The sequence below is a fragment of the Rhineura floridana genome, chromosome 19, assembly GCF_030035675.1.
Source record: "Rhineura floridana isolate rRhiFlo1 chromosome 19, rRhiFlo1.hap2, whole genome shotgun sequence".
NCBI classification, from domain to species: domain Eukaryota; kingdom Metazoa; phylum Chordata; class Lepidosauria; order Squamata; family Rhineuridae; genus Rhineura; species Rhineura floridana.
Genome location: NC_084498.1, coordinates 6,264,217 through 6,285,696, shown reverse-complemented (window position 1 = coordinate 6,285,696; position 21,480 = coordinate 6,264,217). Strand labels below are relative to the sequence as shown.

General features: G+C 45.2%; 1 protein-coding gene across 2 annotated transcripts in view; it reads left to right on the top strand.

The window, feature by feature from the left end:
• LRRC43 (leucine rich repeat containing 43) overlaps positions 1–21,480 on the top strand; it is a 37,792-nt gene that overhangs the window by 12,131 nt on the left and 4,181 nt on the right. Inside the window, exons 4-9 of one of the 2 annotated variants that reach the window (XM_061602541.1) lie at positions 368–507; positions 1,373–1,611; positions 12,578–12,717; positions 14,301–14,447; positions 17,517–17,708; positions 18,718–18,805. In XM_061602541.1, coding sequence (XP_061458525.1) covers positions 368–507; positions 1,373–1,611; positions 12,578–12,717; positions 14,301–14,447; positions 17,517–17,708; positions 18,718–18,805 — 946 coding nt within the window. The remainder of the gene's footprint in view (positions 1–367; positions 508–1,372; positions 1,612–12,577; positions 12,718–14,300; positions 14,448–17,516; positions 17,709–18,717; positions 18,806–21,480) is intronic. The other variant, XM_061602542.1, reaches the window with a different exon arrangement.

Genomic DNA, 21,480 nt, shown 5'->3' with positions numbered 1-21,480 from the left:
AAAATGTGCATATTAGGAGAAATCCGCAGTAAAATGCAGATGAATTTTCATGAGGATTAAAATAAAAATCCCAAATTGCTGTGGGAATGTGGAGAACAGAACCCTGGAAGAATGAGAAATGGATTGAACTGGACAGATTTGTACATCCCTACTCCCAAGAAAGTGCACATAAGATTGCAGCCTCCCATCTAGCACATGTGTGATAGAGTAAGACAATACTTTCCTTCTAGTTTTGAGACTGGAGTTAACGTTTCTACTCTGTTCTACTTCCTCTGGTAGGGCTCAATTGTATGATGTGAACGATTCAGGCACTCTCATCCTGGATTTTCCCCAAAAGGTTCTTTCCCCTTCTCTTCCCCTCTGTCAGGTGCTGGAACTTTGTGGCAACGAAGTGGATGGTTTGAAGGACCTGTGTGCGCCTCCTCCTCCTGAACTCCAGCATCTAGGCCTAGGCCACAATTGCCAGCTTGGTTCGTCCGAAGAACTGTATCTCACAGGCACCTACTGGTAATGGCAAGCTTTTCAGCAGGCAGGAATGCGTCCTGGGTTATGGTTGAGAGTGTGGGAAACCCATCGTTCCCCTACTCCACCCCTTGCCTTCTGCCACCAAGCTCAGTCTCATTTGAGGGGTGGGGTGGGGATGAGCCTTTCCTCTTCTCCAACCAGTTCCCCACATTCTTGGTTACAGTCAGGTGTGACAAGGCATGAGGGAGAAATTTGATGCAGTTTGCATTTTTTAAAGGTGAACCGTCCTAATTCTTCCTTTCTGAAACAATCCACAAATAAAACCTTGGTCATTCTTTGAACTTCGCACTTTTCTGAATTTTGCTATGATGATGCAATTCTCCAGCCAAATAATGTGTCAAAAAGAAAACCATATACTACAGTAAGATTTGCACAAAAATGCATATGTTGGTGAAATAAGCATTAAAAATGCATTACATTAGGGGAACTTGCCTGGCAATAATGTGCGTATTAGGCAAAATTGCATACAAATGTAGGTATTAGGAGAAATTTGCTGTTGAGGCCTTTTTTCAAAAAAATCAAACGTGGAAATGTGGAGAACTGAATTTAAACTGAATTTCATTTAAAATGAAAAACTGAGATGAACCCAAATTGACAGATTTGGCCATTCCTAGTTATAGGGCAATCTCAGTTCAGCCAGGACAACTGTGAGGGTTGTCCCAAGAGTGTGCTCAATTCAGCAGCCTTTCATCTAGCGTTGGCCAACGTGGTGCCCTCCAGATGTTGGACTCCATCAGTCACACCAGCATGACCAGTGCTTATTCTTTAGCAACCATGTTAGCTGCCCCTGCTTTAATCAGTTCTCACTAAAGATTTTTTCCCTCCCCATTGGCTCATTCCCGTTTAGGCCAAACCTCGTCTCTCTCGACTTGAGCTACAACAATTTCACCAACTTGCTAACCCTCCTTTCGAAGCTGTTGACGATGAAGCAGCTCCGGATCCTTGTGCTGCAGGGTAACCCATTGGCTCTGCTTCCTGGCTATCGGGGGTTCACCATAGATAGCCTGCCAAGACTCTGCACGCTTGATGACGTAATCATTACGCCTGATGAGAGGCACAACTTCTTAGACCTCGCCAGCAATCCAGGTGAGGCTTCCTTGGTCTCCAGGAGTAATGCGTTATTGGAATTATGGAGCTGAAAGGAACCCTGGGGATCATCTAGTCCAACCCCCTATTCACTACAGGATCTACACTGCAGGATGTCACTACAGCATCCTTGACAGGTAGCCTCTCATGGGTGTTTTAGTCCCAGCAACCCAAGAAAATGTGGCAAAGTTTTGTGTTCTGTAGAACTCTTCACCAGGCAAGATGTTGTGAAAGCAGACTTCATTTTCTCACGCAATGAGAGAAGCAGCCGTTGCTTCTTTATCCCAGAATCCTCAGTATGTCACCTGATATCTGTAGCAACTACAAGGGCCTTACTCAAACAGCAATCTCCATCTTGGAACTGAGCTTGCAAAATAACCTACTGGCTACATCATCTTGCCTATTTTTCTACTCTTATTTGTATACACACACACACACACACACACACACGCTTTATGCAGCCCCTTGCCTGACGAAGGGCCCCTCCAGACTGGTGTTTTATTGCAAGTGTATTCTGCAACATGTTCTTGACACAATGATAGTGTTATAGAACTAGGGGAGGATGGTCTGGATGATGTCTCTGGGTCCCTTTCCAGGCTGTGATTTTGAATCTGTATAGATGGAGTTGTGGCAGAGAAACTCACAGTACTGGCCAAGCCAGTTTGTTAAGTCGATAGATCTGATTTACATGTCTGCAGGCTTGGTGGAGAGCAGATGTGTTGCCATAGGAATGAAGGTTCCCCCCCCCAGCCACATCCTAGGGAGAAACGTAGGTCTTTTGTGTGTGTTTTAGTCTGATGTGAAACTGGGAGCTAAAAAGACACAGAGAGGCTGGCCTCGTTTTCTGTGTTGAATCCAGTGCTATGACTTTGGGGCATCTCCCCTAGAAGCCTAATGGGGAAGCAACATCTGTTGGGGTGTTAATGTGGATGTATTCCGCATGCTGTCATTGACATAGTAATAGTGGTGTATTTATACTGGACTGTCCATCAGCCCACTTTATTTGTTCTGTGCTGTTCCCCCAATGTTACCACTTTATTCCCTTCTGGTGGGACACTTTTGTGCTATCTATCTATCTATCTATACGCTATAGTATGTACTACCTTCAAGTCAATTCCGACTTATGGCAACCCTATGAATAGGGGTTTCATGAGGCTGAGAGGCAGTGACTGGCTCAGGGTCACCCAGTGAGCTTCATGGCTCTGTGGGGATTCGAACCCTGGTCTCCCAGGTCATAGTCCAACACCTTAACCACGACACCACACTGGCTCTCTGCGCTGTAGTATATATATATTTGTATATGTAACACTGTGTATTTTTGAAACAGTTGGAGTTTACATTGTCTGTTTTAGTTTTCTGTACACAGCTTAGAGATATTTTTATATTTATATGGTACAGAAGTGGAAATAACAGCAATAAACAATAACGAAAGCCGGAGGAGGGGGGGGAAGACCCAGAAAAGTTTTGTTATGAGACCTCACAAGTTTTCAGCAGGACAATATGGGACATGCACTCATTGGAAACAAAACAGTATGTTTGCCCTGAAACATTTGCAAGTGCAAACAGTATTGTTAGTGGGATTGTGTATAGCTGCCTCAATACATAAGCACAAATCATAATGAATGCACAACAAAAAGGGCACTTGGAGGGGCTCTAGAGCTCATCTTCTCTTCCGTTGAGCATCAGTACTCAAATTCCCACCCGCCTCCCAAACACCATGTTAGTATATCTCATGGCCCTTGGGTGACCCCTAGTGGTCTAGACTTCTAGGCCTTCTCTAGAATAGAATAGAAGAATTCATTCATGCTGAAGCAAGGCTAGAGGACGTTAAAAGGGGAGGCCAAGACAGTACCCTGCATTTAGAACAGCCTTTTGTCAACCTGGTGCCCTCCAGAGGTTTGAACTATAACTCCCATCAGTTGTGCTGGCTGGGGCTGATGGGAGTTGTAGTCCAAAACCTCTAGAAAGCACCAGGTTGGTGAAGGCTGATTTTAGAACAGTTGGCTAGAGCACCAGCTGACGTTTTCCTGCTTTATTTGCTAGCCACAATGCAGGGTTTTTTTCCATCTGTGCAGTGCAACCCTCCTAAGCCTGCCAACTCAGGAGTAACTGGTGTGAGTGTGTTGAGGATTGTAACTTTAATTTCAGCCATGTAAAGATCATTTGATTCGGCTGCACATGGGCTCATCTAGACTAAATACTACCCCGCCACATCCTACGTACAAACAGTGAGCTCATTCTTTGAATGTGGATCCTTACATAGCCTAAACAGTATAATCAATGCACAACACATCAGCAGGCCTGGGAGGACCCCAAAGTTTGTAGAAATTTTAAAAAAGCTTGACAGAAGAAGGAACCCTAAGGACTGGGGGGAAATCCCAAAACAGCCCAATGAAGGCTGAACATGGTCAGTGGATACAGAATACTGACTGTCAGGTGAAAAAATGGAAATCCAGGGAGTATGGAATGAAATATCCTGGAAGAGGGCATGGCTGTCTGGAACCCTGAACCCCAAACGAGCGCTCTCCGCACTGCAACGTTTTGTTGCAGCTCCTACTTGTAGATTATTAGGATCCTCATTTCACTTGTCTTTTCTCCTCACTCCATCAGACACAGCAGAGGCCAAGCCTGCTTTGCTAAGCTGTTAGATGCAGGTGATATGGTGTGTGTGTGAGTGTCCATCCTGTGATCTACATTAACATGGTGTTGCAGTTTATTTATTTTATTTATTTAATTAATTAATTAATTAAGCTTATATACCGCCCGACTAGCAACAGCTCTCTGGGCGGTGAACATTAAAAATACAATAAAAATAACACAAAACTGTACACAAAACTGTACAGTCTAAAATCAAAATATAATAATTTAGAATTAACAGGAATTAAAATGCCTCAGAGAAGAGAAAGGTTTTAACCTGGCACCGAAAAGATGATAGTGTCGGCGCCAGGCGCACCTCCTCGGGGAGACCATTCCATAGTTCGGGGGCCACCACTGAGAAGGCCCTAGATCTTGTCACCACTCTCCGGGCTTCCCTATGAGTCGGAACCCGGAGGAGGGCCTTCGTAGTAGACCGTAGTGTACGGGCCGGTTCATATCGGGAGAGGCGTTCTGACAGATATCGTGGTCCCGCGCCGTATAAGGCTTTATAGGTAAGTACCAACACTTTGAATCTGGCCCGGAAGCATATTGGAAGCCAGTGCAAACGGGCTAGCACAGGTGTTATATGCTCAGACCGCTTAGTTCTTGTTAGCAGTCTGGCCGCCGCATTTTGCACTAGTTGTAGCTTCCGAATCGTCTTCAAAGGTAGCCCTACGTAAAGCGCATTGCAGTAGTCCAGACGCGAGGTTACCATAGCATGTACCACTGATGAGAGGTCCTCCTTACTCAGATAGGGACGTAGCTGGGCTACCAACCGAAGTTGGTAGAACGCATTCCGGGCCACCGAGGCTACATGAGCCTCAAGTGTGAGGGAAGAGTCTAAGATGACTCCCAGACTACGCGCCTGTTCCTTTAGGGGGAGTGTAACCCCATCCAGGACAGGGTATATATCCACCATCCAATCAGAGAAACCATCCACCAACAGCATCTCAGTCTTGTCAGGATTGAGTCTCAGTTTGTTAGTTCTCATCCAGTCCATTGTCGCAGCCAGGCAACGGTTCAGCACGTCGACTGCCTCACCTGAAGAAGATGTAAAGGAGAAGTAGAGCTGCGTGTCATCAGCATACTGATGACAACGCACTCCAAAACTCCTGATGACCGCCCCCAGCGGCTTCATATAAATGTTAAAAAGCATGGGAGACAGAACCGAACCCTGCGGGACCCCACATTGGAGAACCCACGGTGTCGAGCAATGTTCCCCAAGCACTATCTTCTGGAGACGACCCGCTAAGTAGGAGCGGAACCACTGCCAAGCAGTGCCTCCAACTCCCAATTCCGCAAGCCTCTCCAGAAGGATACCATGGTCGATGGTATCAAAAGCCGCTGAGAGGTCAAGGAGAATCAACAGAGTTACACTCCCTCTGTCTCTCTCCCGACATAGGTCATCAAACAGGGCGACCAAGGCAGTCTCAGTGCCAAAACCAGGCCTGAACCCCGATTGAAATGGATCTAGATAATCGGTTTCATCCAATAGCGCCTGGAGCTGGTCAGCAACCACACGTTCCAGGATCTTGCCCAGGAACAGAACATTGGCTACTGGTCTGTAGCTGCTGACATCCTCTGGGTCCAAGGAAGGTTTTTTCAGGAGTGGTCTCACTGCCGCCTCTTTCAGACAGCCAGGGACCACTCCCTCTCGTAAAGAGGCATTAATCACTTCCTTGGCCCAGCCAACTGTTCCTTCCTTGCTAGTTTTAATTAGCCAAGAGGGGCAAGGATCCAGTACCGAAGTGGTCGCACGAACCTGTCCAAGCACCTTGTCCACGTCCTCGAACTGAACCAACTGAAACTCATCCAACAAAACATGACAAGACTGTGCTCCGGACACCTCAGTAGGATTAACTGCTATTAAATAGGAGTTTAATGCATGAGATCTTATGCTGGAAGTGTTCAGCAAATTTATTACATCGAGCTACCGATGTATCTGCCGTATCTTGTAGGCCTGGATGAAGTAGGCCACGAACCACTTTAAAAAGCTCCCGTGGGCGTGAGAGAGATGACTGAATAGTGGCGGCGAAATGTTGTTTTTTTACCGCCCTCACCGCTCCTACATAGTTTAAAGTTTTCTCTCCCTCTCTTGTAGAGCTCCTAAAGTTCTACACTAAAATAGTCGTTGTCATTGGCAAAATTAGAGGCGTCCCCAATCCTGTTAGCCCAGAGGAACCAGAGAGTGGTCCCGAGTCTCCAGTGATCACCTACAACTACTATGTGACATATGAATTTGCCAAAGGTGAAAAAATTGAGGAAAAAGGAACTGTCAAGGTACATGTTTTTGAAATGCTGCATTTAAAAAATCTTCTCCCTTCTTTCTTTTAGTTTTCAGACAGAGGGGTTGTACACCTGCCACTGACTTAAGCTGGTTTTAACAGTCATGCCCTTTCTGTAGTTCTGTAAAGTTCCATCAGGGTGCCTCAATGGGAGAGAGGGGAAGCTGGTCTCATCCCATCAGCTCTGCCAAAAGACCATCTCCATCTCTATCAGGCACCTCTCCTCCCCCTGAGCTGTTTCTATGCCAGCTGGTCATGATAAGAACTACTGTTTAAGAATTGGTGCCTGAGTTTGCTTTTTTCCTCTTCCCTCCCTCTTTTCCCTTGTGTATCGTGGGTTTTTTAGACTGTAAGCCTGTGGGCAGAGACTATCTGGTTTTTATTCACTGTATGTAATAAGCCACTCTAAAGAGAGCTAATGTTCTCTTGCCAGACTACAATTCCCAGAAATCCTGAGAGGGTGGGTGGGGGAAGCCATGACAGTTACAATAGTATAGATAAGCCCAGAAAGGCTGTATCACCCCAGGGGATGGGGGTAGTGTTTGCATAAGGGCACAGCAGTCCAGGGGGACAGGGAACCATGTGCACAACTGTTGTATAGAACCATCACTTAAAATGTGAGATATGGAACTTGGGATGGACATATTTCTGTAATGTAAAGGAGGGAGAACGGCCACCATACCTGAAGGAGATGCCCCACAAAATTACAAATGCTTTGACTCCCTTTAAAGCTGAATGGCAAAGTTAGGAGCACGCATGTGGGAGCTGCAACAAAATGTTCAGGATTCCAGCCACCAGACATGCCCTTTTCCAGGATGCTCTACTCCTTTCTCCCTCCCACCGGTTTTCCATTCTCCCTGCAACAATTGGCTGATATTCTGTGCTCTATGAGCATGTTTGGTCCTCACTGAGACATCCCCATGTGTTTCTGCAAACCTTGGCATTCCCCCCCCCCAACTAATCCCTGCCCTTGAGTGTGGATGGTGCAGTTTTGTCTATAGAAGGATCCTCACTCAGAGAACGAGTTCACTCTTAGTAAGGAACACAGGAAGCTGCCTTATATCAAGTCAGATCATCAGTCTATCTAGCTTGGTATTGTCTACACTGGCTGGCAGCGGCTCTCCATGATTGCAGGCAGGGAATCGCTCCCAGTCCTATCTGGAGATTGAACCTGGGACCTTCTGCATGCAAGCCAAATGCTCCACCATTGAGCTACGTTCCTTCCCCTAGTATATAGGATGAACCTGGGGATGTGAACTCCTTATACGTTAGCTTCCTCTCCCTACCCCCTGCCCGGTCAGTGGGTTTGCCATATCCTAAAACTAATAAGGGGATGCTTTATTTGAAGTGGCTATCTATTCCTAAATGTAGGAAAACATTTTCCTTGGCTGTAAAAGGTGTTTATAATGCCTTAGCCACAAAGCTTTGGGAGGGCAGATGTAATAACGTTCCTGTAAATATTAGATGTTGATCTCATAACACAGGTGGAGTCATTAAATGCAGTTTTTATCAGGAGATCAAAGAAACTCTGCTATACCCCATTATGCAGTCCTTCCCAAGTTGATATTCAAAGTGTACGTTGACCATCTTATTGAAGATCTCCAATTTTTAACTGCAGAGGAAGCTAAATGTAGCAGTTTCACTTAGGGCTCATCCAGACGACTGCAAAATGTGATACACAATCGCTTTGTGTTTTCATTATTTTTCGGTCGTCCATATGACATCGCGTGCTGTTGCGCTTTTTTACAGGTTAAATCCGCTCCTGGCAATACCGCAAAAAATGCGATTTGCCTTTTAAAATTGAGAATCATCCGCTGTGCCTTCAGGAGCTAGGATGCAATATGGCGGACTTTACAGCTGATGGGCTGTTCTTGGGCATTTCCCCGTGTCCCTTCTCTTCATTCCAGCCAATCACATATCTGCACTTTTGCGCATGTGCGTGAATATGGGGGGGGGGAAGCCCGGGAAAATTGAACCAATCATCGCAATGGTGGGGTGTTGGGGGGGGCTCTGCAACTACTGCGCAGATGCAAAATTCCAAGTTTATTTTTAGCCAGCCTGCAAACTGGGCAGCCGCTCTGGGTGAGATCTGCAATTGTGGTTGTGTGTAAAGCCCCCCTTTTCCTGGCTGGTCTCACTGAAGTGTGGCTGGCTGGTGCAGGGAGCCGCTCTTGGATCGGGCAGGGAATGTGGACAAACAGCCCCGCTGCACTGAAGCCCACCCTGGAGATGCCATAGACTGAATTTGGGACCGTTTGCACGTGAGGCAGATGCTCTTAATATGTATAAAGGTAGAAAAGCAGGGAGCAGGAACCCCCCTTTGGGGGGCCCTCCTCGAGGAGCTGCTTTTGGAAGGCAGCCAGGCTTTCTGGTGTTCCGTCTAATAAAATAAACGAAAATGGAAGGGCAGGGAGCAGGAACTCCCCTTTGAGAGTTCCCCCTCCTCGAGCAGTGTAGTCCCTTCCTGTATTTTTGTTAGCTTGCATTTGCGGTATAGCGCAAAAGCGGCTGTATGCTTTTCTACGTTTATACATATTAACGTTTCTGGAGATACACAGGGCTGACAATTCCACTTATTTCTCCAGAAATGCAGGTAAATGGGAGGGAGGGGTGGTAGTGGTTGTGACAAGGTGTTCTCAAAAATGGAAGGGCAGGGAGCAGGAACCCCCTTTGGGGGGCCCCTCCTGGAGGAGCTGCTTTTGGAAGGCAGCCGAGTCCGGGCTTTCCAGCGCAAAAAGAAGGGAGCCAGCAGTTTTGTCCCTTCACGTCCCCTCTCCTGCTCCCCGATTGGTTCTGACCCAGATAAAATGAGTTATAATTGTGATGGGTAATAACAGAAGAAAACATGAATCGTCCCTGGGTGGGCTTGAACCACCAACCTTTAGGTTAACAGCTGAAGACACTAACCGATTGCACCACAGAGAGACCTGGAAGTAGCAACTGGCAAGGAACTCCTTTACAGCCACAGGAAAATTCAAACTTTTGCGCTCCAATGTTCAAGCTCAGAAGCAAATTTTCACTCTATTACTCTCCAGACATTTTGCAGGGGGTTGCAGCCTCGTTGCCCCATGAAGTTCGATGGGCTCTAGTTCTACGGACAAAAACGCATCCCGCAACCAATCTGTTGTGGGATATCCATCCCACTGACTTGTGGAGCTTGCTTACCCACGTCTTCCTCCTCCCCGGGAAACTGCCTGACACCGAGTCAGACTATCGGTCTATCGAGCCCAGTACAAGCTACCCTGTCTAGCAGTGGCTTATAAGCCCCAAGATTTCGGACGGGAGTCTTTCACAGCCCATCCTGGAGATGCCGGAGACTGAATTTGGGACCGTTTGCATGCGAGGCAGATGCTCTTAATATGTATAAAGGTAGAAAAGCAGGGGGCAGGAAGACAGCCAAAAGAAGAGAGCCAGCAGTTTTGTCCCTTCACATCCCCTCTCCTGCTCCTGGATTGGTTCTGACCCAAATAAAATGAGTTATAATTGTGATGGGTAATAACAGAAGAAAACATGAATTGTCCTTGTGTGGGCTCAAACCGCCAACCTTTTGGTTAACAGCCAAAGGCGCTAACTGATTGTGCCACAGAGAGACCTGTAAGTTGCAAGCAGCAAGGAACTCCTTTACAGCCACAGGGAAATTCAAACTTTTGCGCTCTAACGTTCAAGCGCATGCGCGATATTGTGCATTGCAAGGGGGGGAGGAGTACGCGTCATTTTTTTGTGAACCAATTGGCTGATGGGGGTGGTTTTACAGGTGGGGCTTGGAAAAAACAAAAAGGATGTACGGATCTTCCCGCTGCATGTGCGGGCGCAAAAAACACGTATTTTTTAAATCGGAAAAAAGCGGGGAGGAAAGACAGTGAGGACTGTCAGATGGCAAAACGGATATGAAAAACATGGAATACCCCGCTCCATTTGGATGAGCCCTTAGACAACCTGAGAGTGTTTTAAAATTATTTTCCCGCCTTTTAATTGCCTTACATCTTTTATATTCTATAACTTTTATTTTATGTGGACTGTAAATAAATTGTATTTGATTTAACTATACCTAGGGGCAGCCTTAACCAACCTGGAGCTTTTCAGATCTTTTGGACTAAAACCAGTGTGCTGGCTGAAGCTGATGGGAGTTCTAGTCCAAAAGATCTGGAGGGTACCGATACAAGAGAAGGCAACCCCTGCCTCTGTTTTCCCATTTTGATCCACTTTGGAATAATGGAAGGAAGCTGTTCTTGGTAGCTGCTTGTTTCCCATCTCTGGAATTCTCTTGAGGGTTTTCCTCATATACCATAATGACAGTGGTGTGTCTGGTGAATGATACTGGATACTCTTCTCTCCCAGGTTATGGTATCCCAACATAGTCCAACATTAGCTACACTGAATGTTGAAGGCTCACCAGAAGACATGGAAGAAGGAGGAGGCAATGAGCCCACACCAGTGGACTCGCCAGTTAAGTTAGAATCTCCTTCTGAGACTGGTGGGTAACTCTTCCTCCACAGGGCTCGACTAAGGGATGACATGAGGCTAGGCGTGAGCTTACAATTGGCATGTGATACTTATCAGCCCCACCCACTGTATGAATCTTCAGTAGCAGAAAGTTCTGACGTGGTCACTTGTCGTTCCCAGGGTCTTTCCCAAAGGCTGTGTATGAATGACAGCATTAAAAAATATCACAAGTTTTAAATACGGTATAAATACCCTCACACACATGCCATCATGGGGAGCATGCTGGTCTCTTCAAATCTTACCCATCTGCTAAGGCAGGGGTGGGGAACCTGTGACCCTCTGGATGTTGCTGGACTAGAAGTCCCATCATCCCTCGCTGTTGGCCATGCTGACTGGAGCTGATGGGAGCTGCAGTCCACCTGGAGGGCCGCAGGTTCCCTCATCCCTGTGCTAAGGGACAAGACAAAGCATCAAAGTGGCCCAATGTCTTACACCCGCCTCTCTTTTTCTCTCGATTAACACCAATTCCTTTCTTCCTTGTCCTACAATTAATTGTATTAAATCAGCCTTCCCCAACTTGTTGCTTTATAGATGCTTTGCGCTGCAGCTGCCATCCACTCCAGCCAGCATGGTCAGTGGCCAGGGATAAGATCAGGGGAGGATGCTTTAAATGAATGCAATCTTTTTTCTCTTTGCTTGTGCTCTTTATCTGCAGGGGAACAGCACAAAGCTGCCCATTCTACTTGATGGAGACTTCTTTGTAATTGCAAAGCACGCAGACTTTTTTATAGATTCATTGGCCGAGTAAAAGAGAATCTTTGCTGTCTCTTTTTTTCTGGGATCAGCAATTGGCTGTTACCTAAAAGTGATTATCTCCAGCCAGATTCGGACATGATTGTTGGCCTCGTCAGAAAGCCACTATCCGCTTATGAAATGGTGTGGCTACTGCTGTTATCTCCAGCCACTGAGGTCACGAAGCAATCTGTTGGCATAGCTGTGCTGGTTAATTATTAACAAAGGATGTTATTATCCTGAACTGTCATCTGAGCCAGCACAGGAGTTTTTTGTGCCCATGTTGAATTGCAAATCGAAGCTGAGGTTTTGCCACTGCACGAAAGGGCTGGTTTTAAATCCACCCATCTGCTTTGATATAATACCCCCACTAATGCTATAAGCAGTGGGATCAAGCAGCCTTGGAGCCCAGAGAGCCCCCAGGGGACCACCCAGAGAGCGGCTGGTGCCCCCCCTCAAATGCTCTTGTCTGGCTGGAACTTGTACTGTGATAATGCTTGCCAGGATGGAGAATATAGGTGTGTGTGTATATATATTTGCAAAAACCTGAATTTTGCATGGCTGGAATGTATCCAATTGTACAATGATAAGAGTTACATCCACTGCTCTGCCCACACTTTGCTTGTGGCCCTGCCCACTACTGGCATGGGGTCCCCCCCTTTCCCTTCCCACGGAGGGTTGTGCATGAGGCAACAAGGCCCTTGTGTTGAAAAGGGTTCCTCAACCCTGCGTCTGATGAACTTACTCTGTGAGGTGTTCTGTTCTGAAGATGTGCTTTCATTAAATTCCCCTCTGTCTCTCCCACTTAGGAAATATTTATTCCACCCCTCGAAAGCCCTGGGCCGAAGTGATAGAGTGCGAGTACACCAAAGGACATATCACCAGAGATCTGGTCGCTTTGAAGGCTTATCTTCTTGCTGGGACTACTGTGACTGTTGTGGAGGAAAAGGTTGCTTATTGCAAGGCAGATTTTATAACAGCTATAGATTCAGATATATAATATATATTTGTTTTTAAAACTGTGGATTTCTCTCTGTGCTAGATTTTTGTAAGACGTCATGCCATCATGCCATCACGCCGTGTGACATGCAGGCATGTCGGCAAAGTGTCTTACCGAAACAAAAAACAAAAAAAGATTGGGCCTGAACCCTTCAAGTGCACTTTGCAAGACCATGTGTCGGAGCTATCTAGCAGCTCAAGTTTAGCTATAGCTAGGGATCAGTGGTTCTGACCATTTTGGTTTTCTCAGTTTCTCATTTTTCCAATCAAATTTAGTTAAAAAGATAAACCTCACGAAAATTTATCAGCATCTTTGTGTGGACTAGCCGTGATGGCTGTGCTCTGCCACCCTAGTCAGAGGCAGCATGCTTCTGAAGACCAGTTGCTGGAAGCCTCAGGAGGGGAGAGTGTTCTTGCACTCGGGTCCTGCTTGTGGGCTTCCCCCGGGCACCTGGTTGGCCACTGTGAGAACAGGATGCTGGACTAGATGGGCCACTGGCCTGATCCAGCAGGCTCTTCTTATGTTCTTATGTTCTTATGATTTCTCCTTATAAACACATTTTAGTATGCTGTTTTGATTAATATACACACAAGCAATTTTCCCTAAGGTAATGCATGTTATATGTTGTTTTTGCTAATATATTCATCTGATGCACACTTCTCCCTAATATAATGCATTTTTGTAAATATTGGTTGGAGAACCTCATCACAAAATTTGGACAAGGGAAGCTCAGAGGGTGGCAACAAGGGAGAGGGCCATCTCAGTGGTGGCCCCCAAATTATGGAATGCGCCTGGCGCCAACACTGTTATCTTTTTGGCACCAGGTCAAGACTTTCCTCTTCTCCCAGGCATTTTAGCATGTGTTTTAAATTTTTTATATCGTTTTTAAATTTTTAAATTGTTTTCAAAGTATGTGTTTTAAATTGTATATTTGTTTTAATGTTTTCGATTGCTGTAAACCGCCCAGAGAGCTTCGGCTATGGGGTGGTATACAAGTGCATTAAATAAATAAATAAATTATGAAGGAGGGCTATGATTCAGTTCTCATATTGCTTTGGAAAGTACAAATTGATATATTCTCCTTTAAATGCAAACTGAATCTAATTTATTCTCCATCCCTAGCTACAGTTTATAAATAATGCCTATTAAAAACCCTTTACTAGTAGGGAGCCATGCAGATGTTGACACAACTACAACTTACAAGTAGAGTAAAATCATATTTAATAATAAATAATTTTTAAATATGTGGCCTTTAAAAACTGGCCATATGAAGTTTTTGCTTTTAGAGTACACAGAGGAATAAGTCCGTGAATATGTTAATATATCTATCATGGTGTTTTTGTCTGTATTTTAGATAGGTGAAGTAGGGGAAAATGGGGGTTGCGGCCCCAAGATCAATGAGAGAAGATTTTTACATGTTGGCAGATAACACAGTGACATGAAAAATGCCCCTCCTTTTTTACATGCTAACAATTCAGCTTAACTCACATTCTGGCCTTTCATTGCCCTAAGGCGCTGTCTTGCTTCATCAGGTCGTCTCGTGGCCCGTTGTCATCACCCCAAAAGAAAGCCCAATCAAAAAAGGAAAGGAAAAGGGGAAAACAGAGAAGGGGAAGGCAGATAAAGGGAAAAAGGACAAAGGAAAGGAGGAGAAGGGCAAAGCAAAAGATGCCGGAAAGGTAACCGTCGGTTAGAGATGTGCCTGGCTATGTTGCTCCAGGCAAAAGTTTAAGAAGTGGGTCAGGTCACTGCAGGTTATGGATGGCTGAACAAGAAGATACCAATTTGCATGAAAATGGCATATGGTAATTTACATGTGCACACAAAATTTTAGAAATTCCTGAAATTTAAATAAAAACACAATGCATCTCAATGTAGTGGGGAAGATGCCAGGCGACGTGTGTCCACCCAGTCTGCTGAGCAGGCACTGCTGCTAACTGTTGATGGGCAGCTTCAAGGTCCCCTCCTGTTCTCCCTTTTATGGTTCCTTATGTTTAAACACACTTGAACTGGACAGCCTTCAAATACCTTTAAAAAGAGGATTTTCCTGAAAAGGAAGACACATGGCCACCCTAAAAGCAGGTTACCAGGAGGTATGAATTGATTTACAGCTCTTTACACCTCAGAAATCCACTATCTTCTGGAACGCTCTCGCGATATGAACCTTCCTGGACCCTTAGATCTTTTTCTGAGGCCGTTTTCTGAGGACTTTTCCAGTCCCGTCCCCTCGGGAGGCTCGGAGGGTGGTGACAAGGAAGAGGGCCTTTTCAGTTGTGGCTCCCCATCTGTGGAACACACTCCCCAGTGAGGTTTGCCTGGTGTCCTCATTGACATCTTTTCGGCACCAGGTAAAGACGTTCCTTTTTCCCCAGGCATTTGATAGACTGAGATGATGTTGTCTGTTATTAGTACACTGCCAAAGTTTCCTGTGGCTGACATGGGGGTGTTGTTGATGTTTTATGGATTTGTTTTTATAGTATGATATATTTGTTTTTGTTTTTAACATTGTTGTAAGTTGGTTGGAGACCTTTGGGTATCAAGCAACTAATAAATGTAACAAAAATAATAAGCATGGATTTTTCTCAGTTTCTTAGACGTAAAAGTAAAAAAGACACTTCTGTACAGGATAGCTGTTGGTACTGGCCATTGTTGCATGTTGTAGGGGTGAGCAGTAGGCAGGGGATCGATTGGCCGGTGCTGCTTCGAAAGCATCCCATCACCTGACAGGCGGTATTGACTCAAATTTGTTCTCCTTCCACTAGCCATTGCCTTTACCAATCTGTTTTTTCCTTGCAAAAAATATTGATATCGATATTTTGAAAGGCAATGTCAACAATTGTAAGGAAATATTGATAAAATTATCATTCTTAATATCAACATTTCAGAGGCATTTTTTAAAAATCCGTTTTTGAAAATAGCTGTGGAAAACGGTTAAACAAAAATCTGATCCACAACAATACAGAATAAGTGAATTAATGGAAAATTGGGCATCACGCCCAAATTGGGTGGAATTCTAGCACATCCCTAATGAGCAGTGAGGTGGCCAAGTTTGCTGATGATACTAAATTGCACAGGTTCATTAAAACAAAAAGGGAAAGCAAAGAGCTCCAAAAGGACCTCTCCAAACTGAGTAAATAGGCAGTAAAATGGCAAATGCAATTCAGTGTAAACAAGCGTAAAATGATGCATGTTGGGACAAAAAAAAGTTAATTTCACATATACACTCATGGGATCTTAACTGGTGGTGATTGACCAGGAAAGAGATCTTCAAGTCATAGTGGATAGCTTGATGAAAATGACAACCCAGTGTGCAGCAGCTGTGAAAAAGCCAAACTCTCTGCTAGGGAACATACGACCAGAAGAGCCTTCAGGATCAGGCCAGTGGCCCATCTAGTCCGGCATCCTGTTCTCACTGTGGCCAACCAGATGCCTGTGGGAAGCCCGCAAGCAGGACCTGAGCACAAGAGCACCCTCTCCTCCTGCGGCTGCCAGCAACTGGTATTCAGAAGCACAGCCATCATGGCTAGTATATATATATTTTGTAGAGCTGGAAAAGGTTCAGGAAAGAACAACCGCCATATATATTTTTTGTAGAGCTGGAAAAGGTTCAGAAAAGAACAACCGCAATGATCAAGGGATGGAGCAACTCCGCTATGAGGAAAGGTTGCAGCATTTAGGGCTTTTTAGTTTAAATAAAAAGTAAGAGGTGACACCATAGAAGTATTTAAAATTATACATGGCATGGAGAAAATGAATCGAGATGAGTTTTTCTCCTCTCGTAACACTAGAACTTGTGGACATCCAACAAAGCTGAATGTTGGAAGATTCAGGACAAACAAAAGAAAGGACTTCACACAGTGCGTAGTTAAACTTTAGAATTGGCTCTCACAGGAGGCAGTGATGGCCACCAATTTGGATGGCTTTCAAAGAGGATTGGACAGATACATGAAGGATAAGGCTATAAATGGCTACTAGCCATGATGGCTGTGCTCTCCCTCCATGGTCGGAGGCAGCATGCTGAATACCAGTTGCTGGAAACCATGGGGGAGGGAGAGTTGAGTTCATGTTCGGCTTGTGGGCTTCCCACGGGCATCTGGTTGGCCACTGTGAGAACAGGATGCTGGACTAGATGGGCCACTGGCCTGATCCAGCAGCCTCTTCTGATGTTCTTATATCATGAAAAGCTAGCCTTTCTGGTTTATTGTGGTTTACAGCGAATGATCAGCCCTCTGGTGCTTGATTGTTCCTGCTTCACTCCTCCCCTCGTGTGAACAGGATAAACAAACCGCAAGGGCTTGATGCCACATTATGTCTGAACTAGGGATTGTGGTTTGCAAATGGCACCTCCCCACTAAGTCAAGGTGCACAGTAACCAAAACTGGCCATGTTATTTTGGTACCTGTGGCTCTTCCTCTTCTATGGCAGTTAAAATATAACAGTAATAAATAATTTTCTGCCCTTTCATGACAGCCATAATCAGCTGCTTTTGGCACCTGCCCTACTTTGCCCAATGGTAGGGCCAGCTCTGTTTTTGTTTTTTTCCACAATTCTGCATTGACAACAGTAACAAAAACAATAATAATGTACAAGTATAAAAACTAAATATTTAGCAGATTGTGTTGCATTTATGACAAAATTGCTTGGGTGTTTGAAGCAGAGTTAAATGTCCAAGATGGTGGCATTCAGCTATATCAGTGAATTACAAATGCGGGGTGGTTGTTATCTGATATTCTGCTACATCTATACAGGCTGGGACTAAGAAGAAAAAGAAATCGCCTTCCCCTGAGCTACGAAGTGACATTCCCATCTTGAAAATCCTGGGCTCAGGCCATGTCAGTCTAGAAAGCCTTCTTGCAGGAGAATCACACATGGAGACTGTGTGCGACTTTGGTATTCTGATAACAGAGTTACGTGTTCCACCCCCATCTCCAAAAGAAAAGGTATTTGGCAAATAAATTTGTGTCCACACATGCACTTTCTCTTGTATCTGTAAGGCCAAAAAAAGTGGGGAGAAAGTCCCCAGTGCGGACGGTCTCAAAAGGATTGGTTGGCACGAGTTGGCCTTGATGTCCTATTTATTTCAGCAACATTGCCTCAAGTTTGACATAAACTGCTGCCAGGCTTGTGGTTTACAAACAGAGCCGGAAAGAGAGGTTAGGCTGGCCAAGATGGCTGCCTCTCTGAAGTGAGTGAACTGGACATTCTGCCAAAGCCGACAAAGGGTGTTTCCAGACTGTTGCCATTTTGCAGGTGGGATTCAGTCATATATCGGCAATTCAAATGGATTTGGAGTTCTTGCACAGCAAACCCACTTCCCCTCCCAAAAAAACTCACACTTTTTGTGATATGGAAAGTGACCAGGAAACGCACTGGACAGTATGGGAATAGCATTTGCTTGAAATAATACCGTCTCCGCTCACAAATCAAGACAAATCCTCAATAAGCAGGCTGTCTGGAAGCAACCAAAAGGGGTTGTAGCGGTTGAGAGCTGTGGAATTACAGCAGGAGTCATGAAGCCTTTCATATGGCCCCCTTGAAGCACTCTGGGGACTTGAGGCCTAGTGAGTGGAAGGAATAGCCCACTGACCACTTGGGGGTGCCACCAGTTGGGGGGCACACAAATTTGGGGCTGCCCCAGCTGCTGGACTTTTTGTCCCCAAAGTTAACCTTGGGCTGTGTCAGGGATTCTCACAGTGTGTGAGCCAGGCCTCCTTCAGGCAGTATGCCCAGCTCCTGGAGGAGGCCCAAGGGCCTCTCATAAACCTACGAGGAAAAATTTTAAAATAACTTTTGGCCAACCAGGCTGAGAGTACAGAAGTGTGGTTTAAAAGGGGTAATGAGAAGTACGTAATCTGTGTGAAGGTTGTGCACTCCCTGTCTTTCTGCATATACAGGCCTCCAACCTCCCTGAAAAGCACAAACCTCTTTTTCCTCCCCTCCTCTCTACAGGATAGTAAAAAGGGCTCAAAAAAGGACAAAAAATCCAAAGCTGGCACAGAGAGTGCCACGACAAGGAAGGCCACCTCACCTGCCAAAGGTAATCTCACAAGAGTACATGCCAATTACGTGAACTTGGCTGTGTTTGTGTGGTGGAATTCTGGATAAAGCAAACTGCAAGTTAAAATCTTAACTAAGGTTGCAGTGATGCAAAACAGTGGCGACTTGCATATCTAATAGGCTGTCACTGATGCTACCTGCCCGTTTTGCTTCTCTTGTGAGGTCTAGGAACTTTTTTTTTTAAGAGTATTGACAAATCATTAAGAGGCCACTGCTCTGTGTCAGCCTTTCCTAACTTTTGGGTCCTCAGATGTTGCTGAACTACAGTTCCCATAATTCCTAACCGTTGGCCATGCTGGCTGGGGCTGACAGGAGTTGTAGTCCAGCAACACCTGGGGATCGAAAGGTTGGGAAAGGCTACTCTAAGTCATTGGGTAGACCTCTTTGTCAGAGTGGACTGGTATCTTGTTACGTTGTGGAACTGATTTCAGTTTTCCGGGAGATCTCAGTCCACAGCAACGAGGCTTGGGGGTGAGGACTTCTCTGAGTGGATTGTGCCCCTGTAAGTTATATTTGGACAGATCCATTTCTCTTTTTAATTGCATCCAGAATTGGTAGCAGCCATCTTTCCATACCTTATGATAGGACAGCCTCTGCCATCCATTAATACTGCACCCTAAAATATTAAGGCTGCACCCATTCCTAGGATCAAGGTCCATGAACTCAATGGGATTTTGTTCTGAGTAAACATACATTGGATTGTGCTGTAAATGCACCTCTTAGACCCTTGTAAGGAGCTCACTGCACCACCTAATTGTTTCAGCTACAGAATGTGGCTGCCAAATGCTATATCTGCCCAGCCCATTGGCGCCTGACTGGTGTTAAATATTTAGTTACTGGCCCATGTGAGTAGACATAATATTTATTTTAATCGGTGCTTATCACATACAGTTTTCCTTGGTGCCGATTAAGAAGTTTACCTAGGAAGCAGATCATTCCTTTCAGTATCAGGAATAACTTAGGCCTTTCATGTGAAGAGAGTTGCCAAGCCAGGAGAGACCTGGCTTCACAATAAACATTCTGATTTATTAGTGCATTTATGTGCATAGGGTGGGAGAAATGAAGGGAAATATATTGTTGCGTGCACCCCAATCTCCAAGAAGTGTGAGACTTGCAGGAGTTCCTGTACTTACCTAGGGTTTGGTTCCCTTGGAGTGAAAGTCAGCGGAGACTATGGTGTCTTTATGATATATGGTTTATTTATATATATATGCAATCTGAGCGTAAGATGGAGAAGTTCACAACATTAACAGTCCAATAGATCTTGCTTCCCCATAAGGCTTCCAGGGAGGCACCCAAAAGCCATGGCTTGAGATTCAGACACAGAGAGCAAGCTAGCCTCTCTGCCTTTTCAGCTTCACCCAAGCCCACACTAACACAGAGACCACTTCCTGGCCCCAGCCAGGGTAGTGGGGAGGTATGCCCTCATTACTATGGCAAAAGATATTCTCGTAGCCAAATCTTTTCACATCTTAATGGGGACCCATTAGCTCACAGACTAACTTGGCCAGTACTGTTAGCTTAACAAAGGAAACTAGTCTGACCAGTAGAGCAGGTTTCTTCCACTGCAGATCCCAAATCCCAGGTACAGGATTCCAAATCAGAGGCTGGAAAGGGGACCCAAAGACCCCATCCATCCTACCCCCCCCCAATCCTATAACAATGTTTTAATTTAGAGGAGTTTTCTTGAATGGTTTATACAAGGCAGACATTTTGTTTGCAGATGTTGGGGTGGAAGAAGAGTTGTGACTATATAACCGTTAATCTTGAAAGTGGTGTTTTTATAAAATCACTTGGCAAGGAAGTGTGGTATTAATTTATGCACATGTTATTCACTGGCTGCATGAAAGAAGCTGGAAAATTATGTGACTGAGCAAACTCGGCAACACACCTAGGGTTGCCAGGTTCATGGCCTGAGACTGATCCTGTATCTTTAGGAGAAGAGAAAGTCAGCCAAGTGCAGGTGTTCTTGTTTCTGTCTTCCGGGGTATTAGCTATCCCTCTAAATTTTGTATCATCTACAAATCTGATAAGCATTCCCTGCAGCTCCTCATCCAAATCATTAATGGAAATCTTGAAGAGCACTGGGCCCAGGACCGAGCCTTGCAGTACTCTGTTCATTACCTTCCCTCAGTTTGAGAAGGAACCATTCAGAAGCACTCTTTGAGTACGATTCTGTAACCAAATGTGGATCCACCTGATAGCCCACATTTAGCTGACTTACTAATCAGAATATCATGGGGCACTTTGTCAAAAGTGCTGAAGCCGAGATATATCCACAGCATTCCCACAGTCTACCAGGGAGGTTACTGGATCAAAAAATGAGATAAGATTGGCAGGATTTGTTCTTGATAAATTCATGTTGGCTTCTAGTAATTACTGCATTGTTTTCAAGGTGCTTACAGACGTCCTTCCCTGGCGCCACATGTGTCGCTCTCACTCGTGGCTACCAGCAGTCAGGATCGTCGTGTTTATTTTAACCTCTCTCTGCTCTAGCACAGATCTCAAAAGATCCCCCTGCTAGGCCACACTACCCAACACTCTGTGTATCCAGTATAACCTCTAGACTGTGCCTTAGTCTATTCCTCGTTATTTTGATACCTTGTGTCTGTGTGTATAGGTAATTCCCAACCCCCCTGAATTCAGCCTGTTGCC